Here is a 16606-nt window from a genome sequence, read left to right as displayed (position 1 = left end):
TTTCCCTACCTAGTGTGCTGCTCCCTCTTCTCATTCTCTTAATCTCTGTGGGTCTAGCATTTAGACCACCATATTTAAGTAGAATTTTTGGTTTACTTATTCACATATTTGATTTATGATTCCCTAAATCATATACATTCTGTATTTATTGTATGAATCTCTGGTTAACCTCTCCTACAATATAGCCCTCTCTGGTCTTATAATGTTCACGATTTGGAACTTTCTGGGAGCAACAGGTGCTACGGATGAAGACCTAAGCAGGGGCCACTTCACTGGGGATCTCATTCTTCATTATGCAGAAAAATTGTGGGAGAGAGGGTGAGGGTGGTGGTTATTAAAAGCACTGGTTGATCTTTGGGCCCCTTTCTCAGTCCAATCTAGTAGATCTGGGGTGTGGGCCGGGATCCTGTTTTTAAAACAAGTACTGTAGTGATTCTGAAAAGCTCCAAATGGACCAATAAGCCACATCTAAGAGGAATGGAGTTTGAGTGTGGGAAAATATAGTCAGATATGATTGACTTCATTTTAGAGCTCTTTGACCATAGTTATGAGGATGAGATTTGAGGGCTTTTGCCATTGTCTAAATAAGATAAACGATGGCCTCAACTAACTCCCAGGTGGCAGTTGGGATGGACCAAAAAAAGGAAAGATTCGTGAAGTCTTAAAGAATAGAATCAGATAACCTGATTAGTATTTGAATATCTTCTACGTGGGAGGTTTGTCTGTCTCCCCCCACACACACACCACTACCCATTCATTTATATCAGTGTATTTTTTTCAGCTCCTTTTTTTTTCTTTTATCCTTATGGTACTCCCGTTATGCATATGTCAGTGTGTTAATTGGTGTCCCATATTTCTCTGAGGCTCGTTCATGCTTTCTTCTTTTTTCTTTTGCGTTCTTCAGATTACATAATCTCTGTCAACCGATCTTCAAGTTTGGTGATCCTTCTGCTAGTTCAATTCTATTTCTGAGCCTTTCTAGTGAATTTTTCATCTTGGTTATTGTACTTTTAATCCCAGAATAAATATTTGCTCTTTTCTATAGTATCTCTTACCAATACTCTCATTTGAGATGTTGTCATACCTTCCTTTAATTCTTTAAGCATGAATTTCTTTTAGTTCTATGAATACATTTATAATAGCTGCTTTGAAGTCTTAACTCCTAAGTCCAACATCTTGACCCCCTCAAAGGCAGTTTTTATTTTCTATACTTTTAAAAACCTGTGTTAGTGTCACACTTCCCTGTTTTTTGTATGTCCTAAATTTGTGTCACAGCAGCTCTGGATATTAGCCCCTCTCCAACACCCTAGGGCTTGTTCTTGTATTTAGTGATCTGCTGGGTTAGTTCACTGTAACCTCCGATGTCTCTCTCCACCAGACTTGGGCATAACCACAACCTTACTGACAGTCAAGAATGACTGTGGCTTTACCTGAGGTCCCTTTGACTGTCTCGTCCCCTGATTTCCCATTAAAATGATCTACCTCTATTGGTATCACCTGGGACTAATTGCTAGCTGATTCTGTTTTGGACCATGCCCTGTGGTTTAAATTGTTCCATAGCCTGATGCAGTTCAAGTCTGGCCCCTCGTCAGGGGCAGGGTTTTTTAGTCTATTAAGCTTGCTCTATTCTCCTCTAAGCAGAATCTGTGTAATGTGGAGTGGAGCAAGAGCAGGGCAAATGGGGAATTCACTCCTCACTAGTTGCTCCACCCAGATCCTCCGTATAGAGCAGGTCTTTGTGTGTTGGAGGAGGAAGGGCATGAACTGGCCCCCCCTCCTGGCTGCTACTAGCATTCAGTATGGATCCTTCACACCCCAGGTCAGGGAGGATGACATCTGCCAGTGTTCACCAGGTGCTAAGTGTACTCAGACAAGGTCTTCTGCTGAGGAAGTTGAAGGAGATGGGAGCTACCATTTAGCTGCCAAGCCCAACTCTGTAGCTCTCTTGCAGCACAGAGCAGTGGGACTGCACTCTTTACCAGCTCCCGCACCTGGATAATCTGTTCTGAGCTGGAGGTGGGTGTTGGGGAATGGGTGCTGCCATCTGGCTTCTACCACCCACTCAATATACGCCTTCCACAGCATGGAACTGTGCAAAATGGGATCTCCCAGTATTCACCAGTTGCAAAATCTGACCCAAATAGCTCATCCACCTCAAGGAGCTGATCTGCCCCTAAGATGCTAGGCACCTTAGAACAGTTCCAACCCAAGGCAGAGCTGTGGAGACACAGGTGCAGTCCTTATCCTGGATTTCACAGCTTCCCATTGTTCTTCGTTTCTGTGGATTTTACTGAGTGTTTCTCAATTTATTGTAAGCCCTTTGATCAGTGTCTGGAGACTTTGTTGGTTAATTTGACCAGCTAAATCAGTCAATCAGTCAAATATCTCTCTCTCTCTCTCTCTCTCTCTCTCTCTCTCGGGAAGGTTTCCCTGAACTTACGCAGCCATCCAGCAACCCTGCCCAATCATTATATTTGTAATGATTCTGCACATAATGGCAAAGTAATTTTTCAAAAATATAATCAAATGACTTGAATTGAAAGGACTAAACTCAGATTTTGGGGGGAAAGTATTATGATCTTACTACTGAAATTTGCTCTGATTGCATTTTATGTTAATTGATACTTTATATTTCACTTTTGAGAAATAGCTTACCTGTCAGGTTTATCTTTGGAATTGAGTAGTTGTAGTGCTAAGAAGCAGTACAGTGAAGTGGGAAGTGCATAGGTACTGGGGCTAGACAGTCTGGGTTCAAATCCTTGTTCTACAGTTGAGTTGTAGGGGTGAGTTTCTTAACTGCTCTTGCTTCCACTGCTTCATGTGTAAAATGGGTATCATCTGCCTCTTCTGGTTGTTGGGAGGGTTGAATGAATTGACAGATCTCAAATAAAGCTTGACTCAAAATACTCATCAGATGTTTGTGTTGGGCATGTCAGGGGCAAATAATCATCTCATCTTTGTATTATCAAGACGAATAATATTTCTGTCTATAGCCAGATATATTGATGATATTATTTGTCTGAATAACTTTAATATGATCTTTAGTGTCCTCTAGTTGCTCTTTTTCCCAGTAGAGGAAGAAACTAGATCTTCCACTCCACTTCTTTTGGAGTTATGATCATTTAACTAATGAAGTTCTGGTACATACTCTATGCGGTGACCTAGAAATGTTAGGCATATGTTACATTTGTGTAAAGCTAGTGCATTTAATAGTGAGAGTACCTTGAAGTTTTCCATTTTAAGTCATGGTAATACAATATGCAGAATAACATTAGCACCCAGTTATCTACACATAGATGTCACTTTTTTTTTTTTTTTGGTCATATTCTGAAAACACTTCAGTCAATATGGTGGTACTACCTGGAGTAGATTGCCTCAAATTTGGGACATTTTTAGAGTTGTCTTCTAATAAGGTAGGGGACAACAGAAAGATTGCTTGTTGGGAGTTAGAGGCTGAGTTCATCTTCCAGTTATGCAGTGAACTAGCTGTATAACTGGACATGTCACTTCCTTTTCTAGGATCTCATTTTTCTTATGAGTAAAATGTGAGGATAGAAAAGAACACTTGATATTGGTTCTCTTACTGTCCTTCCCATTTCTAACTCTCTCTGATTCTGATGTGAGCCAGAAGATGTAATATACATTGGTCAAGTGGAGTTCTGTGTGCTTGGTGCTGCCTCCAGCAGGGTTGGCGGGAATGGAAATCACCAGCAATATAGTACAGTTGGGCAAATGATGAGATACTGAGGTCTGTCTGGGGGTGGGGAAGAATGTTCTTAGATCACAGCAAGGTATGCCTGTGTCAGCTGTGGAGATTGTCAGGGAGAACACTGAGGCAAAGTGTGAGTGTAACTCCCGAGTTACAAGCAGAGAGGGAAGCACATGGAGTGTTGAACAGGAAGCAGCATTTTCAAGAGCGGAGAGAGCATGGGCCAAGAGGGGAGGGTTGTAGACATTGCAGGTAGTTCAGGATGGGGATGTTGGGGAGGATGATGGATGAAGCTGGAAAGGAATATAATATATGGGACATAAAAAAAAAAAAGAAGAAGAAAGAAGCAAACCTAACTTACTGGACTAAAAAGCAAGAAAACTTGGTTCCATTTTCAATTATGTTGCTAAATAGCTTTGTGGACCCAGTTAAGTTGTTGGCCTTAAAATCATTTTTGGAAGGTTTCCAAAGCCAAACTGAGAGATGATAATGTCTTGGTATATGCAGTGCAGAGCAACGAAGGGTTTTGGAGTGATGTGATAATACCTGTTTTAGAGTGAAACTGTGGTGACAATTTAATGAGTAGAATGAAAAGAAGGAACTAGAGGCAAAGAAACCCATTAAAAGACCCAGACAAGAATCCATGAGGGCTGAAACTAGGATAAGTGCAGGAAGGGGCAGATCATTTTGACAGGTGTTGCAGAAATAGAGTGAACAGGTTTTGGCAGCTACGTGTCGGAAGTGGATGAGAGGTAGTAGTTGACGTTGAGGATGAGTCCAAAGGCTGTCTGGAAGAATAATGATGCTGGTAGTCAGTAGGCCACACACATCTATCTGGCTCTGTGGATTCTCCTCACTTTTTTTTAACCAGTGTTACCATTGGATACTTTGAATACCTGTATTTTTACTTATTTTCCCAAATAATCCTGTGGTCAGCTTCAGATTCAGTTCTGTATAAGCTCTATTACACAATTTTCCCAAAAAAAAATGTAAATGAAAAACTGCAAAGTAAACGTAAGTTTAGAACTGCATAGTGGTGTGGCTTAGTAATTGCATGTTCACACTGCCAACTTCTTGTCCTCAGACTTGGTTTGATCGACATTCGGTAAAGGTAGGAAAGAATTATTTCCACCAAAGATGGTCAAAGGGAAAGGACACAGAACTTAACTGTGCACATGCTGTGTCCCACACTATGGCAAGTACATCCCCATACTTAACCCCCATACCAGGGTTAACTTCAACTCTGTATGAGAGCTGTGCTCTTACTCTTTCGATTTTATAGGTGAAGAAACTGATGTTCAGGGTTATGGAGCTATTAAGTGATTAGGCTATAAAGATAAGATTTAAAGATAGAACTTTTGGGGGTGCCAGGGTGACTTGTCAGTCAGTCAAGACCAACTCTTGATTTCAGCTTGGGTCTTGATCTCAGAGTCATGAGATCGAGCCCCACATTGGGCTCTACGATAGGTGTGAAGCCTGCTTAAGATTCTGTCTCTCCAGGGGGCTTAGGTGACTCAGTTGTTAAGTGTTTGCCTTGGGCTCAGGTCATGATCCCAGGGTCCTGGGATCGAGCCTCATGTCTGGCTCCCTGCTCCGCAAGGGTCTGCTTTTCCTTCTGCCTCTGCCTTCCCCGAGCTTGTTGCGCACATGCACACACGCTCTCTCCCTCCTCAAATAAATAAAATCTTAAAAAAAAAAAAAAAGATTCTCTTTTCCTCTGCACCTCCCCCTGCTGGTGTGAGCGTGCACTCTCTCTTTTTCTCTCTTAAAAAAAGAGTTAGGCCTTTTGACTACAAATCTGTTGCTCTCTTATACTCTTATATCATAACTGCCTTCCTGTAGAAGAGTGTTAGCATTTGGAAAGGTAAGTGCCAGCTCTGTAGAAATAGGGTGACCAACAATTTCAGTTTGCCTGGGATTGAGGGCAGGTTCTCAGGATACAGAATCTTCAGTGCTACAACTGGAAAATCCCAGACAAATCAGGATGAGTTGGTACCCTTCTGGAAAAGTCACTTCTGTGAAATAAACTTTTATGTAGAATGACCTACAGAAGATCTTGATTGTTTTTGTGTCCCATAATATTGAGACCTGAATTAGGTCCCTTGTTACTACTGAAGGCCAAATGGATTCTTAAGTGAAGAGGAGGGTTTAAGGCCCTGCCTGACTTTCTTCTACTTGTTCTTACTCGCTCTGAACATCCTCCCTTGCCAGGGTTGCACTCAGCTGTGTATGAATCAGATGCTAGAAGCCTGTGCTTCCACCTGAATTTCTAACAGAACTTATGTTTTACCCAGTCCAAGTTTGATAAAATGACAAAAGAGCTGTTACGAAAAAAGCCAAAGAAGGCAGGTTGATTATAAACATACATTCTTCAAGAGTAAGGAAATACATATCCTGGCATTCAGCCTACAACAAATGGAGAAAATGTTTAGCATAAATATATAAAATACATTTATTTTGTGTGTGTAAACATACTCTAATTAATAAAGAATTTATATTGTTTTGCTGTCAGATGGGAAACAGGAAATTGGACCACATGGAATCCAAAGGAACTTCCTGTAAATTTTCAAAAAACAAAAAAAAATACACTATATGGTGGCTTCATGCATTCCACAGAGTATAGTGCTAGGATTGGAGCAGAGGCTAAAATGATATGGGGAATATTGCTTATTTTTTTTAATCTAGTAATGATTATCTTCAACTCATGGTTATCCTCAAATCATGCCCATTATTATCCCACTGTCCTCAATAGTGCCCATTGTAAGGAGGCACTAGCTTCTATGGCTTTCCACCTTCTCCAGTGCTCTTGTGGCTTCCAGAAGCTGGGTTACATGACTATCTGTCATGATCTTGATCCTTGGACATAAGTATCTAGGCCAGTCTCTTAGGCTTTTGTGCTTTTCTTAAATCTTATGGACAACCTTTGAGTCAGAGTATCTGTCACATTAACAGATTTATAAAATGGTCTCCGATCCCAAATTAAATTAAAAATTTCTGATCTAGATAGCTGCCACATTTTCAGCTACTTAAGTTTGCTACCTCCTGGTTTTGTATAAAAGATTAAATGAAGACAGATTGTTCTAAGGATAAAGCAGTGTATTAATTCACTGAAAATTTTACTTTATAAGGGAGAAATGTGACCTTTTCAGAACTCCCTATGTTTCCCTTTGTCCAAAATTTCGCTGTGTACAAGGAGTATCCTCTCCCTGCTGCCACTTTGTACTGACATCGGCGATTCCATTTTGAAACTAAAATTTCTACTACTCTTTAAGGCTTCTTGATTAGTTTTTTTTTTTTTAAATTAAGACTATAAGGCAAGCTTCTTAAATTACATACACCTATTAGCCATTTGAAGCTAGTCCTATAAATCCGGATTTTGGCCGTGGGCCCAACAAAATAAAATAAAGAAATAATTTAGTGGTTGAGGCCACGTGTCCACAGAGCTCTCCATAATCCCTGATTGCAAGTTATTTATCAAAACAGTTAGCTTATTGTTTTTATTGATCCTTTTCACAATGAGTACATATACCCATACTTATTTTTTACTATAAATTTGGTGTTTTTCTATTTTTATGAGATGTGTTGATAAAAGGATTCTGCTGGATGGGGAAACCTATATTTAAAAGAACAAAACTGATAACAAATTCACTATGCCACACAGAATCTTGGCCTCAGTAATTCTTTTATTTATGTATTAGCACAGACTACAAATTGATTTCTGGGGAAACGTTTGGTCTTGCTGGCAGTGTTTCCTGGGCTGGTACTACCCTGGAAAGAAGGAGGGGTGGGAGGAAGTGGGTAGTAAGAAAGCCTATCCTGGCCCATATGCTTGTTGAACTCCTCAGCTATCAGTAAGTAAATAAAAATAGAAGGTAATGATAGGTAAGATAATTAAGAGTATAAAATACGGATATGTAGGTAACATTTTTTGACTGAGAGACATTAGTTGAATTCCTGTCTTATTGCAGGAAGTTTCTTTGTAAACTTGACTGAATAAAAATTTATGCACCATAAAATGAACCCATTTAAGTCTTCAGTTCAGTGGCTTTTAACAAATATATACACTCTGTCATTCCACAAAGTTCCTTCATCCTCCTAAAGGGTATGTTTTTTAAGGCTCTAATGTTGAAAAGTAAGAGAGGCATAAACTGGTATTTCTCTAATTTTCTTCTATAAAATTAGGAGTACCATTTTAAAATTGGTATCTGGTTTTTATAATAGTAAAATACCCCATCTTTCCACCTTTTTGCAGAGTTTTTTTGGTTTACATTTCCCAAAAGGAAAAGCAACAGAGAAATTGTACCTTCTTTAAATGTTTAAAATATTGTATTTTTTTCTTTGTCAGGTACAAAATATCTTAAGAATGGTCATTTATTTGCTTGAGAAAAGCTCTAATACTGGAATTTTATTTGGTTTGGATTTCAGTAACCTCTGCCTTTTCCTTTTATCCATATAATGAACATCTTACTAGCTGATTGCAAAACAGATTTTCACCCAATCCATGGTTGAGTAACTCCTTGAAAAGAAGATTCAGTTATATCTTCTAAGAGACGAATAATTTGGTTTCTCTTTAACCTAATGTTGGCTCTTACCCACCAATGGCTTTTTAAGCAAATGCTCTTCTTTCAGGATTTTAAAATCTCAGAAGATAAATATTAATAAAGATCATTGAATTGGTCACCTCTAATTTTATTAATATCTAATTAGTAAGTTCAGTAATTTATAGTACTTTAGTATTTTTTAAAGATTTTATTTATTTATTTGACAGAGATCACAAGTAGGCAGAGAGGCAGGCAGAGAGAGAGGAAGGGAAGCAGGCTCCCTGCTGAGCAGAGAGCCCGATGTGGGGCTCGATCCCAGAACCCTGAGATCATGACCTGAGCTGAAGGCAAAGGCTTTAACCCACTGAGCCACCCAGGTGCCCAGTACTTTAGTATTGATTAGGAATGACCTGGCGTTTATAAAATGTAAGTCCCTAGAAAATAAATGGTACTTTAGATAATTATTTGCCAAACTCATCCTAATGAAGAGTGAGAGGGAAGACAAGTAGTTCTCAGAATAATTGGCATGCTTCTACTTTACAGCTTTTAGTTGTTTATAAATGCAGTGTTGAATTCAGTTTAAATTTGGTATTCAACTGGGCAGGCTGTTTTAATGTATTTATCAGAAGTGAAAAATTATTTGGGAAATATATTATGAAAACCTCATAGATTTGTCAATGCTTAATGTAGTTAACATTGATTTATAATACCTTTGCCTATTTAAGAAAAATTTTTAATCAAATATTCTCAGTTAATGGTATACTGCTTCCTTTCTTTATTCACCTGACAGATGAGATTTTTAAACCATAGGATCAAAAAAAGTATGGGCAAGAATTCAAAGACATTAGAAGCTGCCGGATTTCTCTTTGTTAAAAAAAGATAATAAAATGTATAGGGTGGTAGTAAAATATGTAAGAGATCAAAGAAATAATGAGTTTGCTGTTAACCCAGATTGGTGTGGGCTTGTCTGGGCCTCTAGTCATCTACTGGTGGAGAAGGTCAACTTCCCTGATTTATAGGAAGATAGCCTCATTAAAGCCAACCTGACCTGTATTCTTGCCAAAGGCAGCTGGGATCTTTAGTCTTCAAGTCGGTTATTGTATGAAGGTGGAACTCAGCAACAGAATTTGACTTTGTTTCTATATCTTTCCAAGATTCTGCTCGGATTCCCCTTTTGAAATATCATATGGTCATTAATTTTAGTACCCCAAGGAAAAAATGTTGAGTCAATAATGACTTTCATTTACTTATTTTGTTATTAATATTGATTCAACTGAAGCATTAATTCTTGTCCTAATTATTTCTGTAACTAGATTAGAATATTCTTTATGTGCATTTGGAGCCTGGGGTCAGCTCTTAGTAAATTTTGCTGTCAAGTTTCTAACACAAGTTGGAAATTGGAAATAAATGACAATATTTATGCATTTGTCAGGGAAAGAACAGTGTCTATTTTCTAATCATCGTTGGTAACCATGCAAGCTGACATAAATTCTTTCCGTAGCAATCTTGAAGGCTTGTCACCCAAGTTAGTGTTACCACATTAGCACTGTTGTGTGATTGGATCTCAAAGGCACATGTGAAAACTGTACAGCCCCAGGAGCCATTGTGGCATGAAAAAAAGAGCCCTAGACTTCCATTATTAGTCCTTCTTCCTTTACTTACCATTCTTGTGATTTCAACAACTTCTTCATCTCACTGAGCCCAGGGCTTCACTTTCCTCTTCGCTAAAATGGGAATTGGTATATTTATCTCACAGGGTTATTATAGTTATTAAACAAGGATTTATAGAGGGCCAGTTAAACTCTCAAATGTTGTATTGAATAGTGTAAGGTAATTCAATATATCTGGAAGTGTACAAAGGGCAGGAAAAGTACAGTAAATGTTGATCACTGTTTTTGTGTTTGGTAGATGAAACAAGATAAAATAATTTAAAACCACCAAATGAAGGACTTAGATTAACAATAGTGAAAAAATTCCAGATGTAAGTTGTCAACTGATGGATTTGGATTGTTAAAAGTTGAGTTTCCTTCTATGGAAATATTTTTTAAAAACACATCTTCTGAGTTTAGAATCTTTATTGAATGACTGGATATCTTTACAAATATCTGTGTAGGAAATGCAGGAGAACTCACTATGGAGAGAGGATAAGAATTAAAGGCAGTTTAGCTAGAGCTACACTGTTCCAGTTTGGTAGCCACTAGCTATGTTGTGGCTGTGAACCTTTGAAATATGGCTGGACCAAATTTAGATGTGCTATAAATCTAAACCACGACCAGATCTCAAAGACTTCGTATAGAAAAGAAACATATTTATAACTTTTAATATGATTGTATGTTAAATATTACTTTGGGTATATCAGTTGCATAAAATATGTTATTAAAATAAATTTCACCTATCTCTTTTTAGTTTTTAATGTGACTACTGAAAATTTTTAAATTATGTATGTGGCTCACGTTATACTTCCGTTGGACAGTGCTGATCTGAAGAACAGCTCTCTGCAAGCTAACTCTTAAATTTAGATCAAGTTCAGATATTGAGGTCAAGATTGCTACTCTAATACTAAGAATGTCAGAAATTGGGGTGACTGGGTGGCTCAGTGGGTTAAAGCCTCTGCCTTCGGCTCAGATCATGATCCCAGGGTCCTGGAATCGAGCCCCACATTGGGCTCTCTGCTCCGCAGGGAGCCTGCTTCCTCCTCTCTCTCTGCCTGCCTCTCTGCCTAATTGTGATTTCTCTCTGTCAAATAAATAAAATATTAAAAAAAAAAGAATGTCAGAAATTGTTTCTTGAATCCAATTTTAAATACCCAAATTAGTTTTGATCCATGGTCACATTAACTTGTTGCAGAATTGTGTTACTCTGTAAGTGGCATCCGACTTTTATTTTTTATTTTTTTAAAGATTATTTATTTATTTATTTGATAGACAGAGATTACAAGTAGGCAGAGAGGCAGGCAGAGAGAGAGGAGGAAGCAGGCTCCCCACTGAGCAGAGAGCCCGATGTGGGGCTCGATCCCAGGACCCTGAGACCGTGACCTGAGCCGAAGGCAGAGGCTTTAACCCACTGAGCCACCCAGGCGCCCCATCCGACTTTTGAAAGACAGTGTAAAGAATTCTCCTAGCATAAGAACAACTAGTAGTAGAATAAATAATACTTTTCAGGAAACTTCTTTTTATTTACTTTTTTAAGATGTTATTTTTAAGTAATGTCTACACCTAACGTGGTGCTCAAACCCACGACCCTGAGATCAAGAGCCAGTCACATGCTGCACCCACAGAGCCAGCCCCGCACCCTGGAAACTTCTTTTTAAAAGAGACCACCTGGAACAGTTTCCTTAACTCTCCCTTGCTTGAGGAACAGACTGGAGAGATCAAGCCTGCGGGCCATCGTTGCTTTACTCTTGGACACCCAGAGTTCTTAGGAAGCTGGTAGTGGTGGTGGTAGTACTCATACATAGTGAGCGGATTGATTTAATTTAAGTGTGTTTCTCCAGTGACGGTCCGAAAACCAAATACTACTTTCTGTATTATTAGTGCCCCCTTTAAAGGGAAATAAATGGATTATTCTAGGCACATAGTTAAGTATCAGGGCACTAAACATCGAAAATATTTTTTAAATCTTTTAAATGTCCAAGATTACAAATTGCAATTGAACAAATTGCAAAAATACGAACTGAAAAGATACAAGGAACTGTGGAGAGAATTACCAGTCATTGTGGACAGAGTAGCACTGGAAAGCAGCCATGGTGACTCGGTCAGGGCACTCACAGGCATGTTCCATGCTAGTATCTCAGAGCAGTTCATCACAACCTCAAATCGTTATCCCCTACTTTTGAATTCCTTGCTACTCTGCCTCATGAGTTGGTTCGTAGGAAAATGCTATTTTTAGTTTGCTATATCAGCAAGGAATTAATAGCACTTAATATACCTTTAATTCACATTCACATCTAAAACCAAGCATTCTGAATTTAATACTCCTGGAACCTATAATTTGAATGCTTATATAATGCATTTGTATTTTTCAAACCATGATTTTCCATTTGGGCTACTTAGTATACCCATTTAATCGATATCTGAATTATGGAAAATGGTGCCATAATTATTCTAGATGAAAACCATCTTTTGCATCATTGCCCTTATAATTTCAAATATCTTTTTATGTTGTTAGTTTTGTGCTCTTCAGTGCTCTGCTCTTTAGACCCTGAAATGCCAGATCCAGTGACGTTTCAATGGCTCTAGTCTTTGAAGGGAGGGTCCACAGCAATTGTGCCTTTGTTTTGAGGGTGGGTAGGTGATGAGAGACTAGGCCAGGAGCATGGTCAGCTGTATATCAAGCAGAACTGTGCAGGTCAGATGGCAGGGGTCTTTAGGACAGCCACTTCTACTTGCTGTCCTTTGGTACAACAGACGTGGCACTGGCAAAGTGGGTATGAAAGTTGCAACACGCTGTAGTTACATGAAAAGGGCAAAATAAAAATTAAAACTCCTGAGCTTTTCGTAAAATCTGGAGGCAGAACATTCTTGAAGAAGGAGAGAGAAAAAAAAACAGCACAGATATCTGATTTATGTCTCCTGGCTTCAGCCTGGCTTTCCAGCACACTTGTCAAAAGCCTTCCTCACAGTTATGACTTTTCTGCACAAAACCCGCACCTGATTCACAGCTCTCCTCTCCTGCAGGACCTTCCCAAGCACTTTTGGAGATGGAGACCATCTTTCATGCACCTCTGGCCTCTTCCTTTCCCATGAACACAGATTTATTTATTTATTTTGAAGAGGGAGCGCACAAGCAAGTGGAGGGAACGGCAGAGGGAGAGGGAGAGAGAAAATCTCAAGCGGGCTCCCCACTGAGCGCAGAGCTTGGTACAGGGCTCCATCTCAGGACCCTGAGTTCATGATCTGAGCTGAAAGAGCCACCCAGGTGCCCCCCACAGCCATTCTTTCGAGGGAATCCTAGCGCTGCCCCCTGAAGGCGATTGAGTAGACTCTGCAGGCCCTGCATCCCCTCCAGCCTGCCCGATTTCATCTGCGGTGAGGAAGGCACTTGTAGAGGGTAATAGTCATCTGGCAAGTGGCAGACCCGGCCCCAGGTTTCCGACTGTAGATCCCGTGGGCTTTTCATCCCTGCCACTTACAGTGTTTTGTTTTTAAACAGCAGCAAAACCAGAAAAATCAAACCTTCTTTAACTTTGCCATTCCTTTCCTACAGCCAGATTCTTCTAATTTGATCATGTCTAAACCTGGCATGGCATCATCGAAGGACTGCTGACTTTGGAGTTGGACAGGCCAGGGCTCAGACCTAGCCATTGTGTGATCTTGAACACATTTCTAAGCCTCAGCTTCCTCACCTATAAAGTATCTACCTCGTAGGGTTGTTGGCTCAGCAAGGATAATGACTCTATTAAGTACTTAGCTCAGTGAGAAACATGATAAATTTTAATCTGTTCTTACCTAATTGTCTCCTGCATACGGGCTTCAGACCTGACCTCTCCACAGAACTCGATCTTGCCCAGACTGCTAATGGTCTTCGGCTGACTCTTAAACAGCCTTTTCTTAGCCTTCTCCAATACTCATGCCTTGATTTTCCTCTATTCCCTTGACTTTCTTAATATTGTATTATTAATTCTCCCTTTTCCAGTGGGTTCTCTTTTGTCTAACTTACTGACTTTCTCATCCTACCCTTACACAAGTCTTCTGTAGTTCAATCCACAACGATTGCTTTTATTGACAAAGCCAAGTTGAATTAATAAATCAGAGAGGAAATAACATTATCTCTTTTGCTTCATGTAGTACATCCTCATGCTTGGTTCTTCTTTACCTGTTTGCCTTTTACTTCCAAATATAAAAATGTCACACTGGATTTTATTCACCTGCAAACAGGTAAAACTCCAGCGCTATTGACACAGGAAGGCTTTAGTTCTCTTGTTCCGTGTGGACATGGCAAGGAATATCTGTGCCCAAAATGTGTTCGTACAATGATGACAATGGTGTGGACAGTTTTATTTTCCAAATAGTGTTCTGTAACTTACACAGTAGTCTTACCTACATTGTCTGAATTTGTTCTTCAAGAGAATACCATAACTGGTGTCCTGAATTATTAAATATGTTTTATAGATGATGTAAAATAAATTTCTGACTTTGATGCTGGGTGGAAGCAGAGTCTTTACTGTTTAAATCATACTGTATTTTGCCCTTTGTTCCATGTAACTTCCCTGCCATGTATCTGTAAATGCTAGATTTTAAGCTAAAGAATAGACAACATATTCTTATCCACTTTAGGGAAAACTAAGGAAAAGAGGTACAATTCAAAACAGCAGATTGAGTTATTTATTACCAGATCAAGAAAGTTATAAATTTTGAGACTTGATTATAAGGGTTTGGGGAAAGTATTCATGCTATTCACATTTCTTATTAATAAGAGCTGGGGCACCTGGCTGGCTGAGTTGCTGAAGCATGCAAGTCTTGATCTCGGAGCCATGAGTTCAAGCTCCATGCTGGGCATAGAGCTTAATTACTTAAATAAATAAAAATAAGAGCTGACTCTGTAATATATAGATAGATAGATAGATTTCAACTGGCAAAAATATGAAAAAGTTAGATCATCAAAGACTTGAAAGGGTAAAAAAGCTTAGTTTAAATGGGGGATTTCATCGCCTTAGTTAGAGAAGTCTTCATGTTACCATAGATCACATCCATTCATTCATCATTCACTCTGATTGTCTTTTGTTCTTACCTAACAAAGTATGTGCTATGTTTGTTTTGCAGATCTAAAGCGGGAAGCCAGTATCTGTCATATGCTGAAACACCCCCACATTGTCGAGTTATTGGAGACATATAGCTCAGATGGAATGCTTTACATGGTTTTTGAATTGTGAGTGTACATTTTATTTTCTTAAGGGTTAAAGTTTTTAGCAGTGCTGGTTTGGGATAATGCTAACACTTTCAAAATTTAACAATAGTTGTGAGCTCATCTGTTTAAAAAAAAGTAACCAGAATAAAAGGATTATCTCATCTTAAGGTTCACAATGGCTGAGGAAGCAAAAGTTGGGCATATTTAGTTAACCTTCATTTTTAGTATACTTCAGAGACGAGGCTGTAGAAAGAGTTCAGATGAATAGCAGGCCCCAAAATATAAAATTCTGACCATAGGAGTCTTATTGAAGAGAAGTGGGATGGGAGTAGAGGTCTCCATGTTGGAAACCTCTCTGGCAACGAAAAACAAGTAACAACAGACTTCACTTCCTTTTTTGATATAATTACCACATTGGCATATTAAGGAAATTCTGTAGATAACAGTGTATTTGATTTTAATAAGCCACTTGACATGTTTGTCATAGAATTTTTGTCAGTAAGATGGAGAAATGTGAGCTAGGGATAGTATAACTGGGTAGTTTTGTAGCTAATTGGACGATTGTGTCCAAAGAGACTGTATAAAGCTTTATGGGATGGTATCCTGTTCTTTCCAGACTTTGATTAGGATTTCTCACAAGGTGGTAATTGAGGCATTGGCCAGGAGTGGAGTCATTTTAAGACTCCAGTGGGGATGGATTTCCTTCTAGGCTCACTCACATCCTTGTTGGCAGCAGCCTATTAGACTAAGAGCCTCAGTTCTTCGTGAGCCATTGGCCTAGGCTTCCCCGAGTTCCTTGTCACTGGGCCTCTCCATATGGAAGTCAGTTTAGTAACCTAATCTCAGAAATCACACACCATCACTTCTCCCGTATTCTGTTAATTAGAAGTAAGTCCTCAGATCCAGCCCACACATAAGGCCAGAGTACTACATGAGAGTGTAAGCACCAAGAGATAGTGGAGATCCTTGGGAGCCATGTCAGAAGCTGCCCCTCCACGCCCCCGGCCTCCTTACCATGGAGGGCTGGCTCACACACTGAATTTCCAGATCAAAATTTAAAAATATTTTATAAGTTCGTAGCAAAGGAGCTGAAACAAAAAAAAAAGGTAATTTTAAGACCAATTAATACAAACTCACTCATTCAGTTATATAAGTACAAGATCACAATAAGCTTAGTTGCAACTGCTTTGAAAAAGAGAAATGTTTTGGAAGGCAGTTGTTGCAACAGCTTTTAAAAAAAGCCCTGAATGGAACCTTTGGCTACATTAATTAAGAACAGATAGTATTTAGAATGAAGCCCACACTCACACTGTTATTGTATACTACCTGTTCTCCCTAGAGTATTCATAGTAAGTAGGCATGCTGCCTGAAGGGAATAACAAGATTGGGAAAGAGCCTACAAATTTTGCCCTAGAGCCACAGTGTTCAAAATTTTTGTTGACATACCTGCTAAAAGAATTTTGAAAACCATGTACCTCCTCACATACTTTTGAGTTGATACATAAAAACT

The 16606-nt window shown here is 39.1% G+C and overlaps 1 protein-coding gene across 13 annotated transcripts in view; it reads left to right on the top strand.

Annotated features, from left to right (window-relative positions):
- Positions 1-16606, top strand: part of CASK (calcium/calmodulin dependent serine protein kinase) — a 343974-nt gene that overhangs the window by 110687 nt on the left and 216681 nt on the right. For all 13 annotated transcript variants that reach the window (XM_045994396.1, XM_045994399.1, XM_045994395.1 and 10 more), the window contains exon 3: positions 15012-15117. In XM_045994396.1, the coding sequence (XP_045850352.1) occupies positions 15012-15117 (106 nt within the window). The remainder of the gene's footprint in view (positions 1-15011; positions 15118-16606) is intronic.

This window comes from Meles meles, chromosome X (genome assembly GCF_922984935.1).
Source record: "Meles meles chromosome X, mMelMel3.1 paternal haplotype, whole genome shotgun sequence".
NCBI classification, from domain to species: Eukaryota; Metazoa; Chordata; class Mammalia; order Carnivora; family Mustelidae; genus Meles; species Meles meles.
This window is presented reverse-complemented; position numbering and strand designations above follow the sequence as displayed.